General features: G+C 33.7%; 1 protein-coding gene across 1 annotated transcript; it reads left to right on the top strand.

Moving 5' to 3' along the window:
- Nucleotides 1–6,709: 6,709 nt before the first annotated feature.
- Nucleotides 6,710–10,001, top strand: LOC103840805 (probable ubiquitin-conjugating enzyme E2 25). The gene is made up of 7 exons (XM_009117325.3): nucleotides 6,710–7,245; nucleotides 7,603–7,704; nucleotides 7,785–8,597; nucleotides 8,686–8,749; nucleotides 8,840–8,979; nucleotides 9,075–9,386; nucleotides 9,471–10,001. Exons 1-7 carry the CDS (start codon nucleotides 7,195–7,197, stop codon nucleotides 9,780–9,782), a joined length of 1,794 nt encoding a protein of 597 aa, XP_009115573.1. The 5' UTR covers nucleotides 6,710–7,194; the 3' UTR covers nucleotides 9,783–10,001.
- Nucleotides 10,002–13,296: the final 3,295 nt, after the last annotated feature.

The raw sequence follows: 13,296 nt of genomic DNA, 5'->3' as shown, positions 1-13,296 counted from the left end.
GTTCGGGTTCGGGTCGGGTATTTTGGATTTTTGAGTATTTCGGTATAGAGGTGTAGAACCCGTTCGGGTATTTCTCTACTTCGGGTCGGGTTCGGGTATTTTTAGTTCGGATTCGGTTTTTTCAGATCGGGTTCGGATATTTAGATTTTGAAAAAAATATATTAAAATTTTCATTTCTCAAGTTTCTTATATTTAAAAACATAACTTTCAATTAACTAATTTTTATTTTTAATAGATTGAATGGTTAATAGATTTAGACATAAAAAATTAAAACTAAAAAGGTATTAATTTAGTTATTTTTTAAAAAAAATTGGATGTAATTTTTTGTTAATTTTTTAAATAAAAAACTTGACATGCATTTTCGGATCGGGTTCGGGTGCCACTTCAGATATCGGGTAAAGTGCCCACCCCTACTAATTAGATTGTTTGTTTTTAATAACTTACCTTTCTAATATAGATTACTTGCGCAAGTTGAAATCATTAAATATGCAAATAACTTATTGACAAAATTTGTTTTTAATAACTTACCTTTCTAATATGGATTACTTGCGCAAGTTGAAATCATTAAATATTATCGATTTAGTTTACCTTTGGGCAAGATTTAGAATTAAGACAAATATTAAAAACTTTCCTTATTATTCAAATGGTAAACTTGCGCATTTTGATATCATATTTATTACATTGTTTACAAAATATTTTAATGTTTCTAATTAGGTTGTTTGTTTTTAATAACTTACCTTTCTAATATAGATTACTTGCGCAAGTTAAAATCATATCATATGCAAATCATTTTTTGACAATACACATTTAATATCTTTCTTTTAACGATTTCATTATTTATTGTGCAAAATATTATGCGTCATTAATATGAGAAATAAATCGACCGTATATATATATGAGACACCCAGGGTCTTAAAATACAAACATTATCTTTTCATTCTTTAAAGTATTAGGTTTTTGCCAAAACTAACCCACAACTTGATTTTAATCCCAAACCTATACCCAAACTTGAATCAAATGCAAAACTAACCTAAAAGCCTAGTGAAATTACAGCTCAGCCCCTTGTGACCAAACAAAAAAACAGAAGCCATTTTTACGAATATAGCCCCAGTAAATCGTCTGAGTCGTCTGAATTGTTGGAAGTCGTCTAGACGACTGAAGTTTCAGTCGTCTGGTACCAGCTTATTTTAAAAATAATTTATAAATCTTGTAAAAAATATTTTGATGCGTGAAAAATAAAAATCAAGTAATTATAAACAGTTTTAAGTGATATAAATTAAGATATGATAAAATTGATTTGTTTTGAAGATAGATGAGTGGAAGTAGTGAATCATGAAATACTTTGGTTTAGGAGTTTGGCAAACATATGTTGTAGTATTGTATGGATTGTTAGGGTTAGATTTTGGAAAACTAAAATGTTTTTTTCAGAAATTAGTTTTCACTTATATGTGTTTATTTCTGTGTATAGTAAACACTTTTCAAGTTTGATTTGGTTTTATGAAGTGTTTAATTAGATAATTAAGTTTAGGGGTTATGTTTAGGGTGTGGACGACTTATATTTCAGTCGTCTGTTGAATAATTTACCCGGACGACGTATATTTCAGTCGTCCAGACGACTTACTTGTAAGTCGTCCAGACGATTTACTTGTAAGTCGTCTGGAAAGTCTTCTATTTTAGTTTCCCACTAAAAATATTTAATTTCCCGCTAAAAATATTAAACTCTTCTGGACGACTTACATGTAAGTCGTCTGTTTTAATTTCTTCACCAGACGACTGAAATGTAAGTCGTCCAGGAAGTCGTCTGAGTCAAAAATATTTAACCTAATTAGATTTTTTGCCTCCCTATATAAAGAAAAATTTACACATTCTCTCTCCTCCTCTCAAATGGCTGCAACAAAAATGTAATGTTCATCATTCTAAAACTCTCCAACCTCTCTCTAATCTCTTTGACTTGAAAACACCAAACTTTATATGAATTTTTCAGTTTTGTCTCATGTATTTCTTACTAATCTATCTCTTTTACAGGTTTTTAATCAAGTGGTACTCATCTTCCACTAATTTAGAGGTAGATCTATTAATTTTAGATATGTATTTTTGTGTGTTCTATAAATGTAGATTTATCTAATCTTCCACTCATTTTTTCTGTTTTTAAGTCATTTGAACGTTTTTGGATATGCAGGTTTTTCAGATCTGGATTTGATGTGCAGGTTTTTCAGATCTGGAAGACTTCTGGGACGACTTACGTGTTAGTCGTCTGGAAGTCGTCTGGAAGTCGTCTAGAAGTCGTCTGGACTTCTTGGAAGTCGTCTGGACTTCCAGGAAGTCGTCTGGACTTCCAGGAAGTCGTCTGGACTTCCAGGAAGTCGTCTAGACTTCCAGGAAGTCGTCTGGACTTCTAGGAAGTCGTCTGGATTTTTCTGAGCGTTTTGGTAAGTTCTTATGTCTGATTTTTCTTCATTTGGTAACTTCTTGTTGTATAAAGTTCTTACTTTTTTCCCAAACTAAAACTCTCCAAACCCACTTTAATCTCTTTGACTTGAAAACACCAAACTTTATATGAATTTTTCAATTTTGTCTCATGTCTTTGTTACTAATCTATTTTTTTTTGCAGGTTTTTAATTAGATGGTACTCATCTTCCACTAATTTAAAGGTAGATCTATTATTTTTAGATATGTATTTTTGTGTGTTCTATAAAGGTAGATTTATCTAATCTTCCATTCATTTTTTCTGTTTTTAAGCCATTTGAACGTTTTTGAATATGCAGGTTTTTCAGATCTGGATTTAATATGCAGGTTTATCAGATCTGGAAGACTTTTGGGACGACTTACTTGTTAGTCGTCTGGAAGTCGTCTGGAAGTCGTCTGGACTTCCTAAAAGTCGTCTGGACTTCCTGTAAAGTCATCTGGAAGTCGTCTGGAAGTCGTCTGGACTTCCTGTAAAGTCGTCTGGACTTCCTGTAAAGTCGTCTGGAAGTCGTCTGGACTTCCTGTAAAGTCGTCTGGACTTCCTGTAAAGTCGTCTGGACTTCCTGTAAAGTCGTCTGGAAGTCGTCTGGACTTCCTAAAAGTCGTCTGAACTTCCTGGAAGTCGTCTGGACTTCTTAGAAGTCATCTGGACTTCTTAAAAGTTGTCTGGTCTTGTCTACTCATCTACTCAAGTTGTCTGGTCTTGTCTACTCATCTACTCAAGTTGTGAATTGCATGTATACTCTTTTAGTTGTGAATTTTTTGTAAAATCAGTAATAATATTTTCCAAGATGTATTAAATGTGCTAACAATGTGTTTACACATTTACAAATCAATGAAATAATAGATTTCAGTAGCCTTTTTCTTATCTTTGGATCTCTCATATGCAATAATAAACTCCAATGGCCTTTTTCTCATCATAATAAACAAGAATGTTGGTAAGAGATGGAAACAAACAATAGTAACTAGTCAAAGCATATCATATTTTTTATAAGTTTGCATTGAAAAACTTAGTCAAATTTAGTAAAACTAAGGGAGAGAACATATTTTGTAAATATGAGTTTTACATATCTTGAAGTTACTTATCATTCTTAAAAATACAAGTTATTCAAAAACTAACGTAGAAGACTTAAAAACTAGTGGAGAAGACGCGGACGACTTCAATCTAAGTTGTCTAGACGACTAAACTATATGTCGTCTGGTCAACGCAGAGGTTATTTTTGCAATTGACTTTGAAATCTGTTATTTCGGACGACTGAAAGTTAAGTCGTCTACTATTGTTTGGTTAAAAAAAAAACTCCAAAAAAGCTAGACGACTTACATTTCAGTCGTCAGAGGTTAGTTTTGCATTTGACTGGATTATTTCAGAAGTTTGACTTTTTGGACGACTTACATTTCAGTCGTCTAGTGAAAATTAAAATAATAATATTTTTTTAAAAGTAGACGACTTAAAGTTAAGTCGTCGTAGGTTAGTTTTGCAATTGAAAAAAAAAACTTCAAGATTTAATTATATACAGACGACTTATAATTCAGTCGTCCACGAGACGACTGAAATGTAAGTCGTCTAGGATTTACGAGGTTTGACCAGAATCTCGGAAAAAAGTCCTGGACGACTTACAATTAAGTCGTCTGGTGGACGACTGAATTATAAGTCGTCTGTGTATAATTAAATCTTGAAGTTTTTTTTTTCAATTGCAAAACTAACCTATGACGACTTAACTTTAAGTCGTCTACTTTTAAAAAATATTATTATTTTAATTTTCGCCAGACAACTGAAATGTAAGTCGTCTGGGGAAGTCAAACTTCTGAAATTATCCAGTCAAATGCAAAACTAACCTATGACGACTGAAATGTAAGTCGTCTAGGTTCTTTGGAATTTTTTTTGAATCCAAACAATAGTAGACGACTTAACTTTCAGTCGTCTCAGGTTACAGATTTCAAAGTCAATTGTAAAAATAACCTCTGCGTTGACCAGACGACTTCCAGGTAAGTCGTCTACAGCCAGACGACTGAAAGGTAAGTCGTCTACAGCCAGACGACTTCCCAAGTAAGTCGTCTGACGAACAGATCTGGAAAAAAACTCGATGTCATACCTTAAATTGGTGAGATAAGTTCCTTAGCATACATAAGGCTTCTCCAAGCACACAGAATCACAAACGAAAGTCACCCACCCATAATTGTTAGCTTCTATGACTCTATGAACCATAAAAAATTTAGAATCAAAATCTTGGGTTTTTTTAGCTCATTGTGGAGAGAAATTGAGAGATATGTTGTGTTTAGTTCACAAGAATGGAAAAAGAAGAAGGGTAAATCGATTTTGGGAGCATTAAGAGCTTCAAATTGGTTGTTCATGGTGGTTGTGGTATTGATGACAATGGCAATCTTGTAATTACTTGAAGATGATGAGGGTGAGAGAGTAAAAATGTCATTTTCGAAAAAAAAAAGAAAAAAAAAATTGATGGCATTTTCGTAAATTATATGAACTTGTGGGGTGAATAGGGCAAAACCAATTTTCAAAAAAAAGGGAGGTTAGTTTTGTGTTTGACTTTAAGTTGTAGGTCAATTTTGCAAAAATCCCAAAGTATTATTCACAAATCTCTCCTCTCATACTATTAAGGTATTACGACGATGCTGCTTGTGTGCTAAGAAAAATGTGTTTAGACGCAAAGGCTCATCATCTTTCATCGACTCTGCCACCCACTTTGCCTTGGAAGTATTATAGAAAGATTAATAATGTTTTATTTATTACTTTTAATATTTATAAACTATAAAATACAATGAACGAAATTTTATATAAGATAATTATAATAGTTTTATACTCTACTTGATGAATTATGTTCGAATATAATTATATAATAACTATTTTAACTATTACAAAATCCAAAAATGTTTATTAATATTATTTTTAAATTATTTATCGTTGTTTAAAAAATAAATTTATCATAATTTTAAAATAATTTATAAAATGCTTACAAAATGCAAGGCAAAGTTTCACTTTCAAGAGTTAAGTCGAGATCTGGATTAAAAATCTTAATAACTGGTAAAGAAAGGAAGTCGCAGACAAAAATATTGAATGTTGTCTACAAACAAGTTTTTCAGAATATTTCGTAGTCACGGTACGTAATTTTAATCTACTTTTTTTCAAATACAAATTTTAAAATGAATAAACTGTTGCAATTATTTATTTTTTGTATTTGCTAGATGGGTTGTGATGAGTTAGAAGACCGATGACAGTATGTCAATTTAATATTATTTCATGTTCAATAAAATTTAGAAATTTATAAATCTATCAAATAATGTTAACCCGTCAAATTTCTTACAAAATTTATTTAATTTTTTGCAAGTTTCTAATTGAATTTGCTTTCTTTATCGAGAAATGTACTTTATAATTTATATTATTTATGGATAATATTTTGATTTTTATTATATTTTCTTTTAATATGTCTACATAAATGTTTGTTTATTATTTATGGAAAAATAATATTATTCACCTAAAATAAAGAATTACGAAACATATACAATACAATTCTAATTAATGATAATATAAAATCTGTTACCTCTAAAACTATACACTATTTATTCTACTTTTTAAATGAAAGTATCTTTGTAAACACACAAAATATTTTGTGACGTTGTAATTATACGTACACACAATATCTGCCTCTTCGTACTGGCGTTACTGTGTTCCCTCTCGTGAGGTACGGATCAAGAGAGAACATAGGATGCGAACCGATTATGTTCTTATGTCCGCACAGGGTGCGGACCGATCACCTAGTTTCTTATTAAATATGATAAGGAATAATTATTGTTCGTCATTGCTAAAATTTTATTCCTATATATAACTTTCCTATAAGTTTTTAATCTTTCTATGATGATTACCAGTTTGACCCGATGTTTTTTTTGTTATGAGAGGAAAATCTCTTCTTCTTTTTTTGGTAGAAAATCTCTTTTTTGGTCAACAAATAGATCTAAGCAAAAATCATACAATGTAATTTAAGGAAATGAATTAAAAAATCTTTTTATTTTCAAAACATAAATATTTTTATGTATACGTATTACTTATCACAACTTTCCTACATATATTCTGCATTATTAGTTAATATTATAGTAAATTAATAACAAGTCATCTTTATCGTATTTATTCAGAAATTAAAATTATTATATACTTTATAACATAATAAAATAATCATCCAATTATAGTTTCTCTTTTGCATGTATATCTAGAGGACTATCTATACCTCTAGATTAGATTTCTCCCAAAAGATCTTTTAAATATCTTACTCATTTTATTTGCTATGATTGCTCTGTAAAAAAAAGAAAACAGAAGAGTTCCCATCCGTTGGATTAATCCAACACTGTTAATCTCTGACATCCTACAACTGTAGAAAACCATAGCATTGGTCACACTACCAACCGTGTCGCGTAAGCTCGGCTCGTTTCCTCTACAGCAGCACACTATACCACAAACCATTACTACCACCGTCGATACAGCCACGTCACCACAAAACAAAATCACAACCGTACGAATAATACCGGGCCCCACCTTGTAGACTTTTTTACGTATTGACTTGAAAAATAAAAACGCACAATTTGGAAAACTTCCATTAAATAATCAATTTCTATATTAAAGAGGGGATTAAATAGAGAGAAGTGGTTTAATAAGAAGGAAAGTGTTGTTTCATCATCGCCTCTGCGCAAGGTTAGTGAGCTGGAGATCGATCGTTTTCAATGGAGCCCGAGATCGCTCACCCCGTCGCTTCTTGCTCCGCAACTCTTAAGGTTCATGCTTTACCTAATAAATTCACTAAATTGATTTTTGCGAGAATTGTGTAATTCTCCCTGGGTGATTGCGTGCGATCATCGTCTGGGTTTCTCCAATTTTATTGATTTTAAGGGTTTAGTGATTCGCCTTAGTTTTTTTTTTTGGTTTTAAAGTTCGATCACGTGCATTGTCCGTGTCTCTTTGATGTTGGATTGGTTTTGTTCGTAGTGTTTTTTTTTTTTGCCAATTGTAGTTTCTTGCTTTCGTGTTCTGATCACTGAGACACCGTAACACTGTGATCGTTTGCTATGTAATGTGTTTTCAACTTTGTTGGCGATTACTTTATCTTATTGGTATTATTCATTGTCTTGTAGACGACACCTCCAGAAGCTAATGGTGTTGTTAATAACAACAATGTTGATAGTAAGAACAAAGGGAAGGCTATACAATTGGAAGACGATGATGAGCAACTTGAGGTAATTAAAGTGTCTATATTATTTTTATTAGTAATGCTTTCACAAGCTAAAAACGGATTTGATTATTTTTGTTTATTTAGGGATCTGCTAGTGATTGTTATGACACAACCAACAACGATGAATCGTACCCTGGTTCCTCTCCATTATCAAATAGCTTGCTAGACCCTGATTCTTTGATCTACGAAGACGACGATGACTACTCTGATCAGTACGGCTATGAGATGGAGGATGAGCTTGAGGAGGAGGAGGATGATGGCGCTGGTGATTACGTCTCTGAGTATCAAGCCCTGTTTGATGCTAAGGAGAAGGATATCCCAGCTGGTGTTGAGGTGTCGATGGACTGGCTTCCAAACTCTGAAGCTGCTAAATCAAGTGGAAGCGGCAAGTGTTCTCGTGATGAACATGGGATCAAACCTGAAGCTCCAAGCAGCAGCTCCAAGAAGGCGACAGTGGGAAGTGGAATCCACTCATCTTGGAACACTTTGCCTCACAACTCCAAAGGAGTTATACCGAACTCTGCTTACGCGTTGCCAATGAAAACTCAGATTTACAATTACTCTGCACATGCTTTGAAGTTTTCTTCTTCTTCTTCCGATCATCTTGAGCCTCAGACTCCTGATACCGTGATGGGGGAGGCTCCGGTTCCTGCTCCAGCGCAGGCTTCTTCTGGTTTAGTGCTTCCGGTGCCGAACCACCCACCTTGGTATAAAGGGCATAAAATGTATCCTAGCGCTCGGCCTAGAGTGGATGAGGTTATCTCAGCTCAGAGTTGTTCCAGGGTTAAGAGAAACATGGAGGATTATCTTGGCAAGTATTTGTTTTTCAAAAAGTTTGACATTGTTGAAGATTTGGGGGATCACGAATACGCTACTCAGGGAACAACTACAAAGCAGGTTTGGTTTGACCATTACTATTGAATGTATGGTTTTGTTTTTTTTGTTTTTTCCTCAAGAACTGACTATTTCTTTGTCCTACTTTCAGCATTCCAAAGAATGGATGAAAAGGATTCAAGAAGAGTGGAGAATTCTTGAGAATGATTTGCCAGGTTAGTGTAATAACTAGTTAATACACTGTCTTATACATAAGTTTCCGCTGCTTTACATTGTCTTTTTGGTTGTTTTTTTTCTTGCAACAGAGATGATATTTGTCAGAGCTTATGAGTCTAGGATGGACCTTATGAGGGCTGTGATTGTTGGAGCTGACGGAACTCCATACCATGACGGTCTCTTCTTTTTCGATATCTACTTCCCGGATACATACCCTTCTGTGCCACCGGTAAGTCCAACGGAACTGTCTCAAGTTGTTGTCTATCTCCTAATGTCTTCTCTTTTGTGATTTTGAATTTTTTTTGTTTTTTCGGTTTTGTTCAGATGGTTCATTACCAGTCTGGTGGGCTAAGAATCAACCCAAATCTGTACAACTGTGGGAAAGTGTGTCTGAGTCTTCTCGGCACTTGGAGTGGTGCACCGAGGGAGAAGTGGATCCCCAACAACTCCACAATGCTACAGGTTCTTGTCTCGATCCAAGGTCTAATCTTGAATGAAAAGCCTTACTTCAACGAGCCTGGCTACGAGAGAACAGCGGGTTCTGCAGGCGGTGAGGCCCAGTCTAAAGCTTACAGCGAAAACACATTCTTACTTTCTTTGAAGACGATGGTTTACAACATGAGGAGACCACCCAAGGTAACTATAAAACTTAAAACTCATCCGTTGAGGAGAAACATGAGCTTGTGATTGTTCTTGATGTGTTTTGTTGGATTTTTACAGTATTTTGAAGACTTTTCGTATGGGCATTTCTTCAGCTGTGCTCACGACGTGTTGAGGGCGTGTACTGCTTATAGAAACGGAGCTCCGGTGGCATCTTTGGTGAGGGGAAAGGTTAAAGAAGGGGAAGAGAGTAGCGAGAGATGCTCTGAGAAGTTTAGCCAAGATGTGGGTATCACTGTGGACACGCTTCTGTTGAAGGAGTTCATTCTTCTAGGTGTCCTTGGTCTGGAACCTGAAGAAGACAAAGCCTCAGAGATTGACGTTGCAGAGAGCAGTAACGGATCACCGAGAGGCGGAATGTCTTCGAATTGAGCTTCCTTTTCTTATTTGATCCTTTTGCTTATTTTAAGGAGCTTAAGAAGCTCTTCTTAGGCGAGATTTCTTCAATGTTAACAGAACACAGAGGACTTGGTTGATCCGTTTCTTATTATCATTGATCCTTCTTATATATGACATGTCTTTATTGATAAGCACTCTCATTTGTACAGTTGCTATCACCTAATAGAGAAGTGAGTTAAAAAGTCTTAACGATACAAGCCTTACAAGGTCTCCATTTTGACTTTCAAGGTTCATCTTTTGTTACATATAATTTAGGTGTTTTTAAACTACTGTATTTAGAAAAGAATATATTCATATAATTATCAAGTATGAAGATACAATATATTCATATTGTCATCATTGATGTCTAGCGCATCTTTTTCTTTTGGGTTAACTTCTTTGAAATTATGCTAAAGACTGGAGACAAAAGTGTTTCAACCGTTAACTATTATTCTCTTTCTAATGTTTAATCAGGTTTTGTATCTAAATATTGCTTTTTGTTTTGAGGCTTTTTTTTTTGTTAAACAAGATTCTTAGACATGTTTAGTTACAAAACCTCTAGATTCTTTGTAATGTCTTCAAGTGGAGGTGCTTCATGTTCATCCTCACGTGAACCTCTTCAATTTCTTGATTTTCTTGAAACGTTATTGCTACGTGCTGCCTTCTTGAATCTCTCACGATTTGTTTACTCTTCCTTAATCTCGTTAGAATCTTGTACGACATGGGTTTTACTTGCATTCATCCCAAGAAAAACCCATATAGCGACGAGCTTCACTTTGTCAACTAGTTCATTGTTGAGATACCTCAGGAGACAGAGAACACCTGCATATCTTTTCTCTTTAGCCTTCTTGTATAATATCCAAAGAATCAAACACAAGGAAATTTTTCTTCGGATTGATATTTCTATGATATACAATCTCCACCCTCTAATGATAAGAGTGGACTCAGGAGTTGAAAGAAACTTCACCCAGAAAGCTCTTGGCAACAACTTCATCGTTTCTTGAATGGTGGCGGGAACATCGACAGAAAAAGCCATTCTAAAAAATGAGAAACTGTTAGTTTTTTCTTTATTTATTTTTTATAACGAAATCATATATATAATAACTTTTCTTGCAGTTGATTTTCTCCTTATCATATTTACAAAATCAATAGTATCAGACCAATCAATATAGTCATGCAGCTCAAATCTATACTCCAACTCCAACCGTACAGTGCTTTCCTTGTACACATAAGTTTCATATATGATATATGGTCCCATATCTCTATGAGGTTCCAGAATTCTAAGTTCACCAAAAACAGATCTCAGTTTTGCTATTAAAAAGAACTCTCATTATTAATTAACTTCTTGAATCTCTCTATTTGTTTTCTTCTCTTTAACTTCTTCGGAATCTTTTTTGACATTGGTTTTATTTGCATTGTCTAACATTATTTCAAGACAAATACATAGAGCAACGAGCTCACTTTGTTAACAAATTCATTATGGAGATACATTAAGAGACACACAACAGTTTGAATTCTTGCTCTTTAACCTTCTTCTCGATTAAAATCAGAATAATAACCCACAAATCAATATTGATTGATCTCTCGATAATAGATTATCTCCAACCTCTCATGATCAATTCTCGAACTAGCTCTGGTGATCAAACAATAGTGGAAGTTTCACAAGGAGTTGATGAATAAAGTCTTTCTATATGTGGAGGAGAGACTTGTTCCACTTCGCCAAAAATTTCCTGGAAACGTCGTTTGTATGTTCATCTTCTTCTTGGATGGCGAGAACATTGATGAAGTCCATTCTGTGAAACAGTTGCGTTCTTGAGAAATATTTACGTTCTTTCTCTTTCTCTCTTGAGAGATGAAGCTGAGGGCTAGAAAGCTCTTGGCAACAACTTCATCGTCTTCTTGAATGGTGGCGGGAACGTCGACAGCAGAAGCCATTTTAAGAAACGAGAAACTGTTAGATTTTGTTTTTCTTCTTTTTTTTTAATACCGAAATTTATATATATAAAATAGATTTTTTTTCTCTTCTAAGAGAGTCCACGCCAACAGTTTTAATTTGTGGGTCCCACGCTTATTTCCGAGTTTGGTTTGGTTATTACGTACATATGATTTCAGTTCAATTCCATATAAAGCCCGAGTAAGCTATAAGGCCGATGGAAATGGTTGGTTTCGTCTCAAGATGAGTGATTTTGGGCAGACAGGAATTATGATTACTTTGAGTATTTCTTACTCCTGAAATGAGGAACTCATCTCTTCAGCTTCAGGGTGTTTGTTACCCTCTAATCTTCCCTAGCGTGAATGGTAAGTATGCATTATATATTCACATTTCACAAAGCTTTAAGTCTTTATTTATTTATTTATCTATTTATTTATTTGAGTTTTGATCTTTTAATTGTAGTTTATTGGAGCTGCCAATATATTGCTCGTGCTTCAAACTTATCTCTGAGCCACTGGCAGAAGATGAATGGTGTGAACATTCAAGATGACATGATCATAGACAAATCGATTAGAAGGTCATTGGATTCTCGTGCCTCGGTTGTAAAGGTCAGAGAAATGATAATATTCTCTCTTTGACATGTAGATTCTACTTTCAAACTTGTTCTTGGAACATTGAAGAATGTTTGGTTGTTCAATGGCAGCGTTATGTTGCTGATATTGGCAAGTCATGGCCAGTATTGATTGTTTGTGGAGGCATTGTCCCGCTCTTCTAATCCCGTTGTTTGGCTGCTTCTTATTCGGCATTTTGTTGCTGCCATGCCATGGATAACCGTTGTCCTTTTCAACATGCTTTTAATATCAGTGACTGACTATCTTCTGTTACTTGAAAGGTTGGTTTGAGAAAATCATGTTTCTTCTGTCTGTCTCAGTATTTTCTCGTCATAATAACTCAATATATGTATTACGTTTCTATCTTCTGTAGCTGGATGGATGATGCTGTAACACCAATTATTGGTGAGCATGTGTCCCCACATAATTTACAAAAATTAGGGCCCCAAATCTCTAAGAAAATCCTTGAAAATTGTTTAAACGTATGTTTTCTTCTTGAACTCAAAACCAAAAAATTACAAAAAACAGTTTTTTTTTTGTTAAAATTATATAAAAGAAAATAACCTTTTATTTGTTTAAGTTCAAGTTTTTTAGTTAATTTTGTTTTCTCAAATTTGTTTCTACCAGAAAATTGTATTTCTATTTAAAATATTTTTTTTTTTAATTTAGTGGTGTGAATGTTGATGGTTAGCATACTTTATCCTATTTTAACATATATAAATTAGAATGCCTTTTGTTTGTTTTCCTTATAATTTTTAAGATATTAAACATATCTTAAAAAAGAAAAAGAAAATTCTTTATAAAAAATGAAAAGTGAAATCATTTAAATACTATAATCATTTTTAATATTATTTTATTTTATTTTTCATTAGCATTTTATATTATATTACAATATAATTAATATTTTGATTATAAATAATTTTTATAGTAAAAATCTAATGCTAAGTCATCGTATTTGCCTCGG

The sequence above is a fragment of the Brassica rapa genome, chromosome A01, assembly GCF_000309985.2.
Source record: "Brassica rapa cultivar Chiifu-401-42 chromosome A01, CAAS_Brap_v3.01, whole genome shotgun sequence".
Classification (NCBI taxonomy): Eukaryota; Viridiplantae; Streptophyta; class Magnoliopsida; order Brassicales; family Brassicaceae; genus Brassica; species Brassica rapa.
Note: the sequence above shows the minus strand (reverse complement) of the source record. Positions and strands in the feature narration are given on the sequence as shown.